The 20,236-nt window shown below is 37.7% G+C and overlaps 1 protein-coding gene across 1 annotated transcript; it reads right to left on the reverse strand.

Annotated features, from left to right (window-relative positions):
* Nucleotides 1-773: 773 nt before the first annotated feature.
* Nucleotides 774-2,610, reverse strand: LOC121758711 (glucan endo-1,3-beta-D-glucosidase-like). Its single transcript, XM_042154105.1, has 2 exons — nucleotides 1,221-2,610; nucleotides 774-1,091 (listed from the first exon to the last, which is right to left on the reverse strand). Exons 1-2 carry the CDS (start codon nucleotides 2,578-2,580, stop codon nucleotides 1,057-1,059), a joined length of 1,395 nt encoding a protein of 464 aa, XP_042010039.1. The 5' UTR covers nucleotides 2,581-2,610; the 3' UTR covers nucleotides 774-1,056.
* Between the last annotated feature and the right edge of the window lie 17,626 nt (nucleotides 2,611-20,236).

Here is a 20,236-nt window from a genome sequence, read left to right on the forward strand (position 1 = left end):
GGGCCGTCAGATTATGTTTAATGGGCTAACTCAAATATCCTGAATGGGCCGTTATCGGATTGGCCCAGGATGGAAAGTAGATTTTTTTAGTCCGGCCATCACAGGCCCAATGAGCTACAACGAAGCAGTCCAACCCTAGGCTTGCGTTCAGCCCCATTTTTATTAGTACTACTAATAATGTAGGGCTAATTGGAGCTAGGACAATCAACTTTGAGCCAATTCCACTTTCAAAATGTAGATGAACTACTACTACAATTATTGATTTTAACCATGAAATCAAAATAGGCTTAAAATCAAAGGCTATGTGGCAAGTTTTTCAAATGACTTAGAGAGGGCATTAGGTTCGAATAACTGCTCCATCAGTTGCAACTATTACAAAAATGTTTACAAATAAACGGTACGTCAAACTTCGAAGATACATAGGAAACCTAGTAAATAAAATTGGATTTGGAAATTGTATCACACATCGGAAAAGTACATACGGTTGAATTTTGGAAATTGTACATGGAGGGAGTTGTGAGAGCTTAATTATAAAGGAAAATTTCCATCCATCGTGTTTTGTGTTTTTTCCTTTTATTTTACTTCATTTTTCTTGCTATTTTTGTTGTTAACATAAAAGGAAACAAGCAAAAAAAAAAGCACCAAATTCTTCTGTTCAAAGTTGGTATGGGATTGCGTATTGCTTAAACAAAATCTGTTCTTTCATTTTAAGTAAACGTTGTGGAACAAGATTGAGAAGTAACATGAGATTTGAAGTAGGTAACTCGTCGAAGAGGTAAAAGTCATATTTAGCTATAACCACCGATCTGTCGACCAGTCTCTGTCCCTTTGAATAATAGGCTACGTTGTGTGTATGTCAACGTCACAAATATGAACAACCATAATTCATAAAACTAAACGCACTCTGTAGTAAAATAAAAATAAAGAATTACAATAGTATAAATATTTGCTAATACTGTGAAAATACTAATACCATTAGCAAATCAATGAATAAGCCCCCCGCCCAAGAATCATTAAATTCCACAACTTGCTCATACATCTCCAAAATTCTGCAATTTAGTAACCGGTGGGGAAATCGCAACTGCCAAATTCTGCACAAAAATAAACATTGTCCCACATTATTACTAACGTTCTAAAAAATTTATAAAAAAATTTTAAAAAACAGTACAAACAATTACTACTCCACTAGTTGAGGCAGTTGAAACGTAGCAATAACTTACTAGGAGATTGGGTAACGACATGAGCGGCGCCACCGAAATCACAGCTCCCGCTCAGCCGCGAATTCTTCTGATAGTAGCTGTTGAATGCGTAAGAAGCGTGCGCCTCCACCGTGTTGGGATTGAAACACGTCGCCTCCGTCTGGATCGGACGGCAGTCAGCCCCTCCCTGTCCACAAGCGTAATCCAACGCCGCCTGCAGCTTCTCCTCCCCAACATTCTCACTCGCCACACACCACGTCTGCCCCGCCGCCGGCGCTGGCACCTGCGCCTTGCTCTCAGTCATATTCTGCCCTCCATTTAGTCCGTCTAATGTTAGTGGTACATCATACACCTTCTCCTCGTTCGGATAGTAAAGGCCGTAGTTCCTCTCAGACGTGGGCCCGGTTTTCTGGTTCTCGTTAAAAAGCGCGAATAGGAACACATTGAGTGAGTCCTTCGGACGGAGCGGCGTCCCTCCGCCGCTGAGGACGCGGCGGACGAGGTTTCCATTATACGCCGCGGCGTTCTCCGGAGTTGCGCCGACTTCTTTTTCATCTCCCTTCGACGGCCATCCGGTTTCCGTGATCACGATCTTAATATCGTCGAAACCGACTGCGGACATAGCAGCGAAAACGGCGTCGGTCTGCGCTTCAAAAAGGCTCTTGTAGACAAGGCCGTTGCCGGAGTCGGGGTTTCCGGCGGCGCTGTTACGGAGCAGGGCGTAGTCGAGGGAGATTGTGTCTGTGTTGTCGATGTAGGCGAAGAAAGGGTAGGCGTTCACCATAATATATGAATTGGTTTGATTGAGAAATTGGAGCATCGGCTTGATGACGGGCTCGATGAGGTCGGGTTTGAAGGCGCCGGCGGAGGGAGGGTAGGAGGAATTGAGGGCGCTGAGGGCGACGGGGGAGGAGATTTTGATGGAGGAGGAGAGGTTGTGCTTGTCTAAGGAGGTGTAGACGTTTTTCATGGCGGTGAGGAGGGCGGAGGTGGGGGTGGTGGCGGAGTTGGCGAAGACTTCATTGCCGACGGCGATGGCTTCGATGATGGTTTTGGGGTGGAAGGGGAGGATGTTGGATTCGACCCAGGAGTCGGTGTAGGAGGTGGAGGCGGCGGCGGAGGCGAGGTTGTCGTTGGGGAGGCCGACGGTGAGGGAGATGCCGGAGCCGGAGAAGGCGGAGAGGACGGAGGAGTCGGAGTCGTAGAGCTTGACCTTGGTGACGCCTTGGGATTTGAGGAGCTGGACGACTCGGGCGGGGGAGGGGAGGTTGTCGCCGAGGCGGCCGTAGTTGATTCCGATGGTGCCGGAGTCGGAGAGGGCGGAGTAGTGGAGGGAGGTGAGGAGGAGGAGGAGGAAGGAAAGAAAGTGTGGGGAATTCATTTTTGGGAATGAATTTTGTGAGAGGATTGTGATGGAAATTGGATAAATGGATTGCCGTTATTATATAGATATTGTGAGCGTGTTTAGTGAGTGGGGTTAGTGGAATAGGGTCATGGGGGGGAGTGGGGTGGGGTCCACCAGTAAATTATGAAGAAATGAAATGCTACGAATTACGTGGTTATAATCATATTTATTGTAATTTTATTCGAACATTATAATGGGCAAATATTAATATCATTATCAACCAATTACAAAATAAGAAAATTAGGCTTAATTTTAGTGGAACATTATAATGGGTGAATAATAGGAGTAATATTATGTACTACCATTTATAAAATAAGGAAAATTGTTATTTACGATGATAATTTTTGGTTGATTTTTAGTCAATTCACAATATAAGGAATTGTCTTACATAATAAAAAAATTGATGAACTTTATTAATTATTTAGAAATTGACCATCACAATATAGAATAACGATGAGTTTATCCAAATTTTAACCAGCGCCAAAAATTATAATTTAATTCGCTAATTTTGAAAGTTATGAAATTGACTACAACTTTACAAAAATGTTACTATATTTTAAATGACAATTATCCTTAAAAAGTGGAGTACTAGGACTACTATAATTTTGGACAAGATACGAAAATTCAACACAAACTTAATATTGTTGGATCAAACCTTATAATGTTTGTGTCCTTATCCAATTGATCCCCTAAAAACTCGATAATTTCTACTAAGTTCAAGTAACCCTTTAAAAAAATAATGTTAGTATTTCTAAAATTATATATAAATCAGGTTTTATTGTGTCAATAAGGTTTCAAAATCATATTTAATCGTGTCAACCATGATTTGAAATAAAATTTAATTGTGTAATACGGGATTTTAGTCATGCAAATTAGGTTCATATCGTTATCGTGTTACTATATATATCGTGTAGTGTCGTTAACTGGTTCATCACGTGTGCGAGCCGTGTTTGGGTTTGAAGGTCATAAGTCAAATTCATGTCCAGGTTGAACATTTCTTTTACAAGTTAGATTCAAACCATCCTTTATTGGATTGAGTCATTTATTAGATTGATTTAATAATGACTATACGAAACAGTTTGCCACTCTTGGTATAGTATGTTAACAACATAATAATTTGTTCTTAATAAACAAACACAAAAATACTATGTACTACATTCGTCTCTATAAAATAGAAACTAATCCGTTTTAGTTTGTCCATTAAAAATATAAATTTTCTCAACTTTCTATTTTCAGAAGTGGATCCCATAATCAACTAATACTACTTTTACTATATTTTATCTTCTTCTCTCTTACTTTTCCATATTTTCTCTACCTCTTTTTTACTTTACCTATTCATCTATTTTTACTTTATCAATTAAGTAGTACTGTGTATTAAAACTTGCGTCGGTTTAAAAATTACTCCATATTTTCAAGGACAAATGCAGTACTAGTAATTTCCTTCTCAATCCCTCGCTCTAGTCATCGTTATAATGAGATTAAGTACGTAATTTATTTAGGGCTTACCTATAATTTTTGTGCGAAGAAGATGAGGCAGCAATAAAGATTTGGAAATTTTTGCAACTGGTGGGGTATTATTGTGATTTGGGACAGAAAATGAAATTTATATGAGAAACAGTAATAAAAGTAAATTGTAAATAAGAAAAGGGAAATCATTGCAAGAGGAAAGTAAATATCGACAGTATATGTTGTTGCCATAATGCTTAAATTGTTTTCTTGTTTGATTCTCCAACGTTTTTGCTCCCTTGTGAACGTTGATGAGTTTTGTTACTTTAAATTTTAAAACGCTTAATTAACTTACCACAAAATAATGATTAATTACTTAGCGCTTTTTGCAATAATTGCGAATACATTTTGTCCATCACATTTAATTGTCACCCTCGGTATATTTCTTGATCTGTTGTTTTATTTATTTTGTACACATGAAATATTAATTACTATACTTAATTGTAATAAGTGGAGGTGTTGGCCGGTTTCACCAATATAAAATTTTGGGAAGGTTTGTAATTTCTACACCTCTATTAGTATTTATATATTTTTCCTTCAAAATTTGAGAATTATCTCAACTTATTGAACAAACTCTTGACTATTAGCATAATAGCATTGCATGCTTGGATTTTGGTGGCCTACTTTGGTTGTCAATATGCAATTGGATTCTTCGTCACATACTATTATTATTATGAAAAATTGTCAAATTTCTTTGAAATGAGAAAGAAAAGAGGTAGCGGATTGTGCAAGATAATTAATGTGCCACGCTCTATTTGTTGCTTGACATGGTACAGTGGTACACTATAAAGAACAGATGATTAAGATAAATTAGGTTGTTTTGCATAATTTTACTTGTAGATCATGGTACAGTGGTGACAGGGTTAAATTAAGTAAATATACAAGGAGACAAAGATTTTTCATTGGTAACAAAAAAAACACAGTATGATTAAGATGAGACATTTGTGACACATTCTCCTCCTAAAAAAGATGAGAAATCGGAACGTTAGAGGTGCCAGCTAAGCTTAATTATCACATTTTGCAGACTTGGTGGGCCATCGGTTTGGATTGCTCTTGTTGCAACGGACCTAAGATTTGATATTTTTTCTATTTATTTTTTATATCTTTTTCTTTAAAATAATTATATATTACTCTCTATCCCCAATTAGAAGTCCCCTATATTCATTTTGATTCCTCCGTTAATAAGAGTCATAATTCACTTTTACTATAAATGGTAAGTGAGTCTCACATTCCATTAATTTTTTAAGTCTTATTCTATTATAAACTAATTGTACTTCCTCCGTTGCATAGTAGTAGAATAATTTTTTAAGGCATGGAGATTAGGAACAAGTGTGTAATAGTATATTAAACAAAAAAATTAATAAAGTAAGTGTAGGAAAAAGTAGAGATGATAAAGTAAATGTGTTACTTTTTATAATAAAAGGAAATGACTCTACTATTATGGAACGCCCAAAATGGAAGAATGACTCTACCTAGTATGGAACGACGGGAGTGGTACATACAAAGAGGAACTCACATTCCAAATGCCCACTTTTTTAGTATTTTTTAAAACTCTCACTAAACCCAAATATAGCCGGAATTTTTTCAATGGTGGGAAATAATAAACTCAGGATAAAGTTCGTGATATTATTTGCCAATTTTAAAGTTTGTGGGAAAAATCCAACTTTTCAAATGTTCCATGATAATAGGTGCCAATATCCCTTTATAATAAAATGTGAGTGGATTAAGTTGGTGGAATGTGGAGTTTATTTACTATTTATGGTAAAAGTGAAATATGACTCTCATTATGGGAGGGCGGAGGGAGTATGATTTTATTTATTTGACACAGAATAAAGAGAGTGACGGGGGTTACACCCAGAGTTAAACATAAGAATTGAGATTTTCATTAACTTTTTTATGAAAAAAAAGCTCAAGCCCAAATAAATATAAACAATCATTTATTTCATCAAAGTAAATAATCAATTAATTTAGATTATTTTTATCAATTAATACAACTCAAAGTGAACATACATCTTGTACTTAGGTTGACTATATAAGTATTCTTTAATTATCAGAAATAAAACAATCATTAAATTATCAGACTTGGCAGTAATGTAACCACAATATCCCAAGTTTTCTTAGTACATAAGAAAAATAATGGATTGATTCACAAATGAAATAGGTCGGCATAATTTCCACATCGCAACATTCAATTTTGTATTATACTATTATATATGGTAGATCACTTGTAAGTCGGCAATTCCGGTAGGATGAATTATATGGGACACCAAAATTCATAATTGATTCAATGTGTGTGAAAGTGTTTTTGAAAATGTATCTGTGTGGTAGCGTTACTAGCTCATTTCTTATGTGGTTATACACAAAGTCATACCTAGATAAACTATGTGTGAAGGTTTGACTTGAAGAGTTGATTCAAGAATCAATTGAACACAATGTTCTTATTTTCATATACACCTATGTACCAGATCTCATGTACGCTGAAAAATATGATGTCTCTAGTTGTTTTAGTATAATAACTCCAACATTTGTTCATAGATTGGGTTTGCCTTAATTTTTGTAAATTTGCATGATGTAACCAATTGAATTTACAGGTAAAAAAAAGGGGCCCACAGGCCCACATATTTTATCTCCCAAGTATTCTTTTAAACCACTTTATAAACAATTAAGTTTAATTTTCGTGGAGAACCCCACAATTTAATGTCTATATCATTAGACACGAAACTTGAATTTTCTTTCTCCATTTTTGGAGCTCGCAGCATACAATTTTTTTTTTATTTTATGTTCATATCCATGATAGGATGGGCTGAAAATGACAATGACATTTTTTAACAAAAAAAAAAAAGAAAAGAAAAAACAGCTTTGGTGATATTTCAATAATTTTTGAAAATAGTCTTAAAAATAAAAAAAATATAAGATTGGCTAAGTTCATGGAAAATACTATAATTTTCCCTAAGTTTATTATTTATAAGACTAATATCTATATAAAATTATATTAAAACTATTGATATTTAATACTCTCTCCGTCTCACTTAAGATGACCCACTTTTCTTTTTAGTTTGTTCTAATTAAGAAGACTCATTTCTAATTTTGGTAATTTTTTCTCTCTAATTAATACACCCAACTACTTTTTTCTCTTTTTAATTAAATATCAACATCTCTTTCTCTCTTGATTTAATTAAATATCCACATCTTCTTGAGAACCACAATAACCAATAACTCCTAAAATCTCGTGCTGACTAAGAAATGTGTCATCTTAACCGGGACGGAGGGAGTAATACTCCCTAATTATACATACTAGTACTATATAATATAAAGCAAAAAATGCATAAAAAGCTTAGAGCAGCATAGGGTGCTAACCCATTTTGATAAGAACCCAACATCAGAAGAGTCTGCTGATGACTCTACAGATGAAGCTATTGTCGGTCCTTCGCTCCATGCTCCACCACCTTGCATAAGGAGGCTTCCAATCCGTTTCCAAGACTAAGTAGGGAGTTAGTTATTTATAGTTAGTTCTGTTCGTTTATCTAATGTAATAGAGTAGGAAGTCGAGCGCATTTATAAGCTCTATCTCGGGTTTTCTTTGTGGTCAAATTGTTTGGATTATGTCTACCATTGCTAGATTGGAGTCCCGCCTAGCAGCCACCGATCAGTAGCCGGGTATTCGCGGTGTAAACAACCATCCAGATTCCGATCAACCATATGCAATTCCTATTTCCACAACAGTTCGACCCACTGATAAACTGCTTCACCACCCACTCCAGACAGCAGTTAATGACCTCACTATCCACCACAACCATTTACAACCGCCTTTCCCCACTACCAGGATGTACCACGACCACCTACCCCCGCCAAACCATGGATTTCTACCTCCTCCGCCGTCTCATCACTACATAGCTCCACCCATATATGGCTCTGATCATGGTGGATCCTATCGCCCTTATTCCTTCAACAATCCACAAGGTAATCAAATCGCAATGCCCGCTTTTATTATTATCAGTTTACATTAAGATTTTGTTTTGAGAACGAGCTAGTGAAAGATCTTGAGTAAAATACCATCTTTGTTTTGCTTGGTTGCAATTAGAAATATTAAAGGTTTGAATTGTTGTTGATTAATAGTGTGGTGAAAATAGTCGACGAGATTGACATGAGATTCGTCGATGGGAGAATTGGACGTTCATTTACGAGTACTTGGAATAACACCAAAGTATCAAAATAAAACACCACAATTTAATGAATACTCTAAATCAAATATTTGGGCCTATCACTTTTATCTATCTTCTTCTAGCCATTTTATTTTTTTTAGTTGGGACCAATTTTGGAAAGCCCAACAAAATTAATTCTTTATGTATTCAAATCCTTGGTCAAGACATATTCCTACTCCAAAATTCATTCTACACGGTTTTCTCCCATATCTCAATCTCCCTGAAAATCTCCAATAAAAAATCTCTTCTTCTTCTTCTCATATATTCCCCCACAACGCAACTTCATCATTTTTCCAATCTGCCATTAATTTTCCTCTCTTCCACCAAAAGGTAATTTCTCCTCATTCCATTGAATACGGAAGTTTCATACTTTAGATTCCATAATCAAAACTCTCAACATCACAGTGTGAAGAAGAACAGAGAAAGCTGGGACTTTTCAATACCTTCTGCTTGTCCAAATTTTCTTCCTCCCAAAGGTAGTTTCTTTTCATCAATTCCATGACATACTTTCATACATTCATTTTAGTTCACTGGCCGAATCCGGAACAAATTATTTTGGAAATTTCTGAAACTTGTTGAATGATACTCCCTTCGAAAGCTTCGATCTTTAAAGCTTTAGAAGCTGCCTCCTGTTTCTCTTCAAATCCAATTCTTGAAAATCCTTCTATCTGCCCATATAAGAAATATAAACGAATAATTAGAAAATTTAATAAAAGGTTTAGATTGGGGGAAAGGGAGAGAGAGACTTACCTGCCTGACCGGAATGCGACGGCGACGGCGCTAAGTGTCAAAGCATATCAAATGGAGTGAAGATTGCAGAGAATAATTGATTGACTAGGATTGTGATTCAATAACATATTGTCCTAGAATAGATTGATTACAATTAATTGTGTTTTCCATAGATAGGAAATATTATTCACACCTATATATTGAGGTGAAGAATTACATTGAAAAACACACAGAAATATAAAACACATATTCTACTCTCAAATATCTCTCAATATGCAGTGCCTTATGAATCTCGCCTCTCTTGATTACTATCTTTAAGATGGTATTAGGGCAGGTTTATTCGGGATTGAGACCCAGAAAAATATCATCACAGTCTCGAATACCTTCCCCGACCTTTTGAAACCTGCAAAAACACAACCAACAATATGTCAGATTCTGAATCTGATACTCCGCCAAAAAACAACCAACCCATAACCCTTTCAGCCGAGCAATTCGCTGAATTCATGAGACTAAGTATGTCTCAGAAAACCCTAAACCATAAACCCTCATCTCTGTAATCACTCGGCGAGGTGCGCCTGACAGAAAAACTCAATGGGGATAATTATCCCCTATGGGCAAAACTGATGCGAAGAGCCATCAGTGGGAAAGGTTTGGCATCTCACATAACTGGAGTTACAGACCCTCCCCCACAGACAGATCAGAACTACAACCGATGGCAGCAACGAGACGATTGTTGCTTCAACTGGATCATAAACAACATCGACGCCAACATCGTCAATGAAGTCTCTCAATACGAAACGGCCTACGACTTGTGGGATAGTCTGGCCACAACGTATGGAAGCGGCGCTGATCAATTCCAAATCTCAGATCGGCATAGACAAGCTTACAGTTTGAGACAAGGAAATCTATCATTAGAAGGCCTATGGCAAAAGCTTCAAGATTTATGGATTTCAATTGACACCCGAGATCCAAACCCAATGGACACTCCATCAAACATCGAGAAATTTAATCAGAACACACAGATACACATGTTATACCAGTTTTTATGGGCATTAGAAGATCACAGATACGAAAAAATCAAGAGAGAGATCCTAAATATGGATCCAATACCAACGGCAAGGAAGACATATGGACTCGTCAGACGTGAGTCCGTCAATGAGAAGCTGCTGAATCCAGAACCCAAGGAATTCGGAATCGAAGTAGGCCTCGTCGTGTTCGATAAAAATTGAACAACCATCGCACAGAACCACCAACCACCGCGAAACCATAGCTACCGAAAGGAGGAAGACAAAAGCCAACTGTTATGCAGCCACTGTGGAGGAAAAAAGCATACCAAAGATACATGCTTTCACATTCATGGGTTTCTGGAGTGGTGGGAGGAGATGAAGAAGGTGCGGCAGGCCCGAAATGCAGGACGAAGCATCGGAGGTGGAAGGGCCTCGACAGCTGTTGCTGTTGATGGCGCCACCAACACCGAAAAACTGGTGGGCGGCAGCGGGGGTAGCAGCGAGAATCAGGCAGAGGAGAAGCCGGTGGTTGCATCTGTGTCGGTGGCAAGAACATGGTCAGGAGGTGAGATATCAGTGACCAAGTCCACCACAAGTGATCAGGCGACGACAATTGATGCTCGGACGGCGGTGGCTAAGATCTCCACAGCGGTTAGGGTTGAAAACAAAGGAGAAACAACGGCTAGGGTTTCCAAAATTGGGGGTGTAAATCAAATATATACCCCTAATTTTCGGAAATCTCAAATCGACCCACTAAAAAGCTAGAACTTCCTCCTAAACCCCACCCAAAATCTTTATCTTTAAAGCCACCCCAAAACACTCCTAAATTCGGTTCAGAACCCCATCTTAAAAATAGATCACACAAGCCACCCCAAAACTCTCCTAAATTCGGTTTAGAACCCCATCTTAAAAATACATCACACAAGCCACCCCAAATATTCCAAAAGTACCAAAAATCTTCCCAACAGTCTCCTATATTCGAGATTAGTCCCCATACTACCCGAACTTTGCAAATTCGACCACACATTTCAGAAAAATCTGACTTCCAGCCCTTTATCCCATGCCATAATTCTTTCGAAGCCTTAGCTTGTTCGTCTATCTCCACAATAGGCCCTAAAGACACCTATTGGATATTTGATTGCAGAGCAACAAACACTATATCATTTGATGCCTCAGATTTTTTTATCAATCTCTAAATCCAATAAGTCCTATGTCCAACCGCCAGTGGGGACCTAGCACAAGTTCATGAAGCGGAAATTATCAATAATTCGCCTACACTATGCCTGTCTAACTGTCTTTCTGTCCCATCACTGTCACTCAAACTATTATCTATTAGTCATGTGACCAAGGAACTTAATTGTAAATTACTAATGCAACCTCAATTTTGCATGTTGCAGGATATCAAGACGGGACGATAGTTGGGCGTGGCACTAAGCGTCGCAGGCTGTACTATGTGGACGGGATAGCCCAACAGAATACTACGATGATGCTAACTGCCGGACCGACTGACAGCCAGGCTTGGCTTTGGCATCATCGCTTAGGGCACCAATCCCTAGGATATTTTCGCATACTTTTTCCTGAATTAGTTACTTCTATAAAATCTTTTCATTGTGATACTTATGTGTTGGCCAAAAACCATAGACATTCTTTCAAGTTAAACAACACTCGAATGAAAACTCCTTTTGCTTTAGTACATTCTGATGTTTGGGGTCCTGCCCCTATCACTGGGGGACAAGGTTTTCGATACTTTGTGCTTTTTGTTGATGATTACTCTCGCATGACTTGGATTTATTTTTGAAGAATAAGTCTGAAGTTTTTGATAAATTCGTTGATTTCTATAAACTTATTCAAACTCAGTATACCTTATAAACCGCCTACCCACTGGAATCCTTAACTTCAAAACTCCCTTAGATGTTTTTTCAGACCACTTCAAAATCCCATCCTCTTTATCCCTTGAGCCTAGAGTGTTTGGTTGTTCAGTCTTCGTTTATATCCCGAAACACGAACGTTCCAAATTTGATCCATGCGCTCTCAAGTGTGTCTTTCTTGGCTATGGAAATAATCAGAAAGGTTAAAGGTGCTATGACCCAACAGCCCGCTGGATGCACACCACCATGAATTGTGATTTTGTGGAGGGCGAATACTTCTACAACCAATCTAGTAATAAGGGGGTGACACAACCTTCAGACAATAGTCCAAACAATGACCTCCTAGATTGGCTACCAGATATTAGTCCAAACCATCACTTAGAGGGAGAACCATAGACAGGGGGAGAGTCACAGCCAAGCCCTGTTACAGACGTTGGTCCAACTAAGGAATTTGCGGCACCGCCGGGCCGTTAAGCCATGTAATACTGAACGGGGAGCAAGGTGACATTGTCCAACCATCAAACCCGTCTTCGAATCCCGAGGTAAACAGTTATGATCTCGATAATATACCTTCAGAACGCACTAATCCTAATAGGTGCAATAATGAAGAATGTGGAACCAGTGGAAGAAGTGGAGATACTAGAGAACCATATAAGCCTCCCTCAAGGAGTACGAGAGGAATACCTCCTCGAAGATACTCACCAGACTGGAAAGGAAGAAAGACAAAGTATGCAGTATCAAATATTGTTCAAGGTCACCTATCAGAAATGGCCCTGGCATTTGAAGCTGCCCTATATGAGGAGGAGAAATCCCACAATCATTTGAGGAGGCAAGTAACACAAACATTGGAGAGAAGCCATAAAGAATGGGATAGATGCCTTGGTAAAAAAAGACACATGGGAGAAATACACGTTGCCCAAAGAAAAGAAGCCAGTTAGATGTTGATGGATATTCACCATAAAAAGAAGAGCAGATGGTTCAATCGAGAGATATAAGGCGAGACTTGTGGCAAAAGGATACACCCAAGTGTATGGAGTGGATTATGAAGAAACATTCTCCCCGGTTGCCAAGATGGATACTGTGCGAGACCTACTGTCTGTTGCAGTGTGCAAAGATTGGCCACTACACCAGTTCGATGTCTCAAATGCCTTCCTTCATGGAGAGTTAGAAAAAAACAAAGAGGTGTACATAGAAGTTCCACCAAGATTCTCTGAAGGGTTTGAAGGAGGAGAAGTCTGCCGATTACAGAAAACATTATATGGATTGAAGCAGTCTCGATGGATTTGGTTCGGAAGATTCTGACAGGCAATGTTCAAACATGTATTCAAACAAAGCCAGTCCGACCATACACTTTTCACAAAAATGAGAGACGACAAGGTAACATGTCTGATTATTTATGTTGATGACATGATCATTACTGGAGACGACGTAGAAGAAATCCAGAAATTGAAGGAAAATTTGTTTAGAGAATTCGAGATGAAAGATCTAGGAGCATTGAAATAGTTCTTGGCGATAGAAGTGTTGAGATCCAGACACGGGATACTCCTAAGACAAAGGAAGTATGTACTAGACTTGTTGGCAGAAACTGGTCTCCTTGAGTGCAAACCCGCAGACATTCCAATGATTCCCAACCATGGCTTGAAAATAAAGGAAGGAGCCGATCTCGCTGATAGAGAGAGGTATCAACGACTTGTCGGAAAGCTCATCTATCTCTCACATACCAGACCCGACATCACATATGCAGCTGGCATAGTGAGTCAGTTCATGCACCGACCTCAAGCTAATCATATGGAGGCCGCTTTGAGGATTGTGCGATATCTAAAGGGTACGGTAGGTGATGGGGTGCGTACTAAACAAGCCCAACAGCAATGACGGCCCATCAGCCCAAAGCCCAAGGAAGAGTATGAGTTCGGCATTACCAAAGAGTTCGGCCTCAGCCTACAGCTCGGTAAAAGCCAACGCATCAAGCTCTACTCTCAGATCGGCAACCAAAGCAGTTCGGTCTCAGTATTCGACCGAACAAAGAGTTCGGCCTCAGTCTACAGCTCGGTAAAAGCCAACTAATCAAGCTCTGCTCTCAGGTCGGCATCAAGCTCTACTCTCAGATCGGCGACCAAAGCAGTTCGGTCTCAGTATTCGACCGAACAAGGAGTTAGTGGACCCATACAGGATTTCCACAACTTCCAACACACCCACTACCACGTGGTGTCAACTCAGGCCACGATCGTAGGCCATGACCTACGCTACATCCACGATCTTAGGCCATGACCTACACGACATCCACGACTTAGTGGTGAGGCAAGCCACGATCTTAGTTCAATGTATAAATAGAACTTAGATCAGATAGAAAAAGGTTAAGCTCTCTAGAGATAAAATAGCATATAGCAAGTCTGTGTTGTAAGCTGTAATCCCAGATCAAGCAATACAATCTTGCCCTCCCTTCTTCCCGTGGACGTAGATTTACTTCAGTAAATCGAACCACGTAAATTCATTGTGTCGTAGCCTTTATTCTCTACCAGCATTTACTAACATCAGAAATTCGCGGATCCATCAGTAGGCCATGGAGTATTCTAGCAAAGAGAGAAGACTTAGAGATTGATGGATACACTGATGCTAACTGGGCAAGTAATCCAATGGATAGAAAATCTACAGGGGGCTACTTTACCTTTATCGGGGGCAACTTGGTTACTTGGAGGAGTAAGAAACAAAAGGTTGTAGCTCTGTCAAGCGCTGAGGCTGAGTTCCAAGGAATGAGAAGTGGGCTCATGGAAATCCTATGGCTAAGAAGACTGCTCACAGAAATTGGTTTTCCTCCTACTCGAAAAAGCCAATTGTTCTGTGACAACAAGACGGCCATTAGTATCTCAGAAAATCCAGTGCAACACGACAGAACGAAGCACGTGGAAGTTGATCGGCATTTCATCAAAAAAAAGCTAGAAGGAGGCATTATTGAATTCTCATTTGTCCGATATGAGGAACAACTTGCAGACATACTCACCAAAGCAATTCACCCAAAGGTATTCAAAGAGATACCGGTCAAGTTAAGCATCGGAGATACCATTGCTCAACTTGAGGGAGAATGTCAAAGCATATCAAATGGAGAGAAGATTGCAGAGAATAATTGATTGACTAGGATTGTGATTCAATTACATACTGTCCTAGAATAGATTGATTACAATTAATTGTGTGTTCCATAGATAGGAAATATTCATACCTATATATTGAGGTGATGAATTACACTGAAAAACACACAGAAATATAAAACACATGTTATACTCTCAAATATCTCTCAATATGCAGTGCCTTATGAATCTCGCCTCTCTTGATTACCATCTTTAAGACTAAGGAGCGGCTGACGGTGGCAGCTACTAGTGCTGAGTTTTCGCCGACAATGAACAAGAAAAGAGGGAGAGGATTTGGTGCTGCTGAGTTGAGTTAGAAGGGAGCGAAGCGAAAGAGAGTGAAATATGTGAAAGAGGGTGACTTGATTTCAGTTTGAAAGACGAGAATCGGGAAGAAGGTTTTGCTAATTTGTGAATTTCATAAGGATGGCTAAAGAGAGAGTCGCTGCTTTGAAATGAGAAGGATAGTTGTGTTGGGAGCATACATACGTACTGCTCTTTATTTTTAAGTTTTTCTTTTCTTTAGTTTTGGGTTTTGGGCCTCTAATTAATTTTAGACATGTTTAATACTTTGCATCTGTTTAGAATTGGGCCAGCTTATTTGTTTGAGTGGGTCGGCAGTGTGGAGTTGAGTTGGGACTATACTAAAAAATATATGATGTGTTGGAAGTATAATATATATTTCCTTATTATTTTTGGCATATGTTTTGTTTGGGCTAGTGAATTGTATGCTATGAGATTTTGTTTGGGCTAGTTTAATTTCTTATGTAGTTGGAGTTGAATTGATTAATGTTGGGTAGTTTTCTTGGCGACGTTTTAAATCAGAAAAATATGAGGACTTTATATATATGTTTTTCTTTATGAAAAAACAAAGGATAATTTGAGCATACACACATAGGATGCATGCATCGTTGTTAAATTAAATTAAATTGCAAAGTCTAATTGTTGCATATCATGTTATCTCGAAAAAGGTGAACTTTTGCACGCCATTTGTGGTTGGAGCAGAAAGTTGATTGAGAAGTTAAGCGATTGATGTGGACTTTCTTTTTATATGAGGACTATGTCCTAAATATATTTTGATGTGAAAACGAGGTGAAAATGTTTGTTTTGTCATGCTTTTATGTTTTGATGGAACTTATCTGAAGTGGCTTTACCATATACGTTTAATCGAATTCGGGTCCCAGTATGGCTGCAAACCCTACTCAGACTAGTGTACACCACGTAGATCGGATGCTATCTCTGGTGAGTTGGCCGGTCTAGTGACTTGGTTCGTGGCCACGTTCCTTGTCATGTATGTTCTGATATGGTATGGTGATGGTGGATGGAAAATGGTTGCGCAACCGAACTTTATGGAAAATATATTTTTAGTGTACTTGAGTTCTTTTAATTAAAATCCCCAATATCACTTGTTTATGGCTTGACAAATTATATTTTGGCATGTGCCCACTTTGTGCGTCAAGTACTCAGCTCTGCATATTGTTTTTAATGTGCAGATTAAGCTGCGACAGACGTGGAGGATGTTGAGCAGAGTTCATGGATAATTATGTCTTGTTTAGTATTGTTGGAGGATAATTATGTCTTGTTTAGTATTGTTGGATATGTCGTGTCTTCATACTCGACATTATTCCGTGTCTTGAACGCTTCCGCTAAATGCCTTTTCCTTTAAAATTGTCTTATCATTGAGAGTTTAACTCTTTTCAAAAATCATTTTTTGTCCAGTCTTTATTTCCTTAGAGTTGGTATTTTGTTGAGATAATACTATGTCGTTTTCCAAGTTATTTCAATTATTTAAATGTTTTGGTCAAATATGTATGTTTCCCCCTTTATTCCCCACTTCTTTAATCCTCCCCTAGTTGCGATCAACCGTGTTTTCTATCCTTAGAAAATGCGGGTGTGACACAAATGCTTCCACAATATGGCCAGTACTCTTTATCGGATCGCCCAATCTATTCGCCTTACTCAGCCCTCGTCCTACTTCGTGTTGGTATCCTTCTACCGAGCGTTTGCCACACGGGAACCCATCGTATGATCAGCAGCACCGTGGAGTTCGTTTAGATCCTCCTCGTTTTGACGGCACAGACACATCAAATTTGATTTTTAAAATTCAATATTATTTTGATCACATGATGATGCCTGATGCAAATCGAATTCACTAAGTTGTTCCATTGTTCGATCCACCGGCTTACGAATAGATTAAACACTATTGCCCCAACAATGACTATGTCACGTGGTAAGAGTTTCTGAATGAGGTTCGATACAGATTCGACCCAGATTGTTATGAAAGCTACATCGGCTTGATCGCTAAGTTGTGTCAAACCTGCACTGTCTCGGAGTATCAGTTTGAATTTGAGACATTGCAGGATAAACTATCCGGAGTTCCTGACTATATACTTCTTCCGATCTATATTGCCGGCCTCAAACAACCGCTTCAACGTGAGGTCAAACTTCATCGACCTACTACCTTAGGGTTTATATGTCTTTTAATTATTTTTATGAAGAAAAATCCCAGCTATTACACATGCATTTCAATTCTCACTAGGAGTTGACAAAGTATAAATCATTAATTAGTCCACCGACGAGTAGCTTAGCATTTTATTTTATTTTGGTTTAACTACAGGTCTACCGAATCCGCCTTTTGGCGGAATCCGACTAATCCAGCTTAGCATTTTATTAACGGTGGAGGGAGAAAATATAGTACTCACATTTGAAACAATAAATTAGTAGTACTATTGTAAAATAAAGTCTCAATATTTGCGTGTCACGATTCCATTCCCCATTTTATTTGACTAATTTGAAATGTTGCCCCAACAATTTAATTTGTATACAAAAGTACTGTACGTGCTTTTTTAAAAAGATTAGGCTTGGAATTATTGGAATAATTTTTCAATCACAAATTAAGACCAAATCTTAGTCATTAGATTAAGAGATTTAGTGGTTGAAATAATGTCACGTGGATTATATTTTAAATTAAAAAATTATTAAATAAACTTAAAGGGTATTAATGTTAATTCTTATATGTGATAGTTAAAATTAACCACTTTCTCTCTCCTCAAAATCATCTTAAAATTTTAATTTACGTAACTCTCTCGATTTAAATTATTTTTTTTAAAAATATATATCAAAGTAAAAGTAATTTCATAAGAATTCTAACGAGATTTCAATTGCATATGTTCCGACGATTATCGGCGATGAAATTTTATAATTTTTATTTTAATGTTCGTATATGTTGATAAGCAGATTTTATATCAATAAATGCATCAAACAATCTCAATATAATGCACGTACAATATCAATAAAACTGTGTCGATATTTTCTAGTACTCCCTCCGTCCCAAGAAAGATGACCCTTTCCTTGGGCGGCACGAAATTTTATGCAACTTTATTTTGTGTGTTAAGTGGAGAGAGTAAAGTAAGAGAGAGAGGAAATAAAGTAGAGATAAATGGGTTTCCATTTTTAGTAATGAGTCATCTTGGTTGGGATAAACCAAAAAGGAAAGTGGGTCATCTTTAGAGGGACGGAGGGAGTACTTGTGTTGAGATTCTCATGTCACTGTTTTGATATTTGTAATACACTATGTTGATATAAAAAAAACTGTGAAAATTATTATGTTATTGAAGATTGACTATTTTACCCTTTTATTGATATTTTATCCACTCATTTTAAAAATGACATTTGTATGCTTAGTTCTGCATTTTTGTATTAAGAATTGGTCATTTTTAAGTCATCATAAGCTTATTTTTACGTTATTATAGTAATGATGACATAAAATGATCTTAACATGAGCTCAAACCCGAATTTTATAATATGACTTAAAACTACTTTATAATGACCCACCGTGTTTTTATTTAATTATTGACTGTTAGATTGCCAAATCTCATGGTCAGAATTTGTTCTGGATTTTGTATTGAAATCAATTTTTGTATTGATCATATATATATATATATATATATATATATATATATATATATATATGTGTGAGGATGAGGATGTGATCAGTTGCTAACTCATCCCTTAATTGCTAACTACAACGAATTTATGACCATGTGATTTTAGAGATTTAATAGTCTATAAAATGTCATGTGTAATTTCATTTTTGATTATTCAATATTAAAAATATAATACTAACAATTATCAACTTTAGGGTTTAGGAACTCAATGTCAATATAGTGTATAAAATATGTCAACATGAAGATATGACAATATCAACACAATTTCGTATTGACATTGTACAAGCATTATATTGACATATTATGTAAGTTGTATTGGTATTACATGCTTCTTGAAAAATATGAAAATTAATGATTTTTTTTCTTCATATTTTGACATCGAAACATATGCATGTAGGACTCGTTGGAAGGGGAGCATTAGGATGCATCCTTAATTAGAGTCACAACCTACATTCAATCTCGTGCTGCCATGTGGCACGAAACATGCAATATTGTAAATACAAAAATGCAATATACATTTGTGAAGCTGTAGATGGATTTCTGCAAATTGCATTTTAGTTATAGGAAAATTGCATTTTATACTGTTAAGTTTTGCATTTTAACATAAATTGTCTACAATGCAAAATAAACTATATATAAATGCAATCCGTCCATATATAAAATGCAAATTAAACAGTCTATATCTAAAATGCAACAACAATAAAAAAATGCAATATGTCTATAATTAAAATGCAATCTGCCGAAATCTATTTATAACTTCTACAAATGTATATTGCATTTTAGTGTTTACAATATTGCATGTTTCGTGCCACGTAGCAGCACAAGATTGGATGTACGTTGTAACTTTAAAATTAGTTAGCATATTAGTATATCCCTATATTCAATTACTCCATTAGTTATAGTCCACCTGGCCAACAACTTACACGTCCGAAATGAATAAGTAATTTCATAAAATCCCACACTAGGCATGCACACGGTTCAAAAACCGCCGGTTCTGGTTCGGAACCGGCGGTTCACGGTTCAAGATTTCCCTGAACCTGAACCGGCCCACAAAGGTCCCCGGCGGTTCAAAACCGCCGGTTTTTGGCCTAAACCGCCGGTTCCAGGCCGGTTCGGCGGTTCGTAAATTTTTTCTTCTTCTCGTTTTAGTGTTTATTTCAACGAGACTACAAGTCACAACTTATAAGTTACAATTTACACTTAATGTTGGACTTGAGCCTTTGGGTTGAAAAAAGAGTGTATTTGGATGAT

This window comes from Salvia splendens, chromosome 12, assembly GCF_004379255.2.
Source record: "Salvia splendens isolate huo1 chromosome 12, SspV2, whole genome shotgun sequence".
NCBI lineage: Eukaryota > Viridiplantae > Streptophyta > Magnoliopsida > Lamiales > Lamiaceae > Salvia > Salvia splendens.

Bases quoted from the DNA above. Each gene is read 5' to 3' on its own strand.
- LOC121758711 (XM_042154105.1), bottom strand. From the start codon at position 2,580: ATGAATTCCCCACACTTTCTTTCCTTCCTCCTCCTCCTCCTCACCTCC. The intron at 1,092-1,220 runs GTAAGTTATTGC...ATTTTTGTGCAG, and splicing joins TGTCGTTACCCAATCTCCTA to AATTTGGCAGTTGCGATTTC.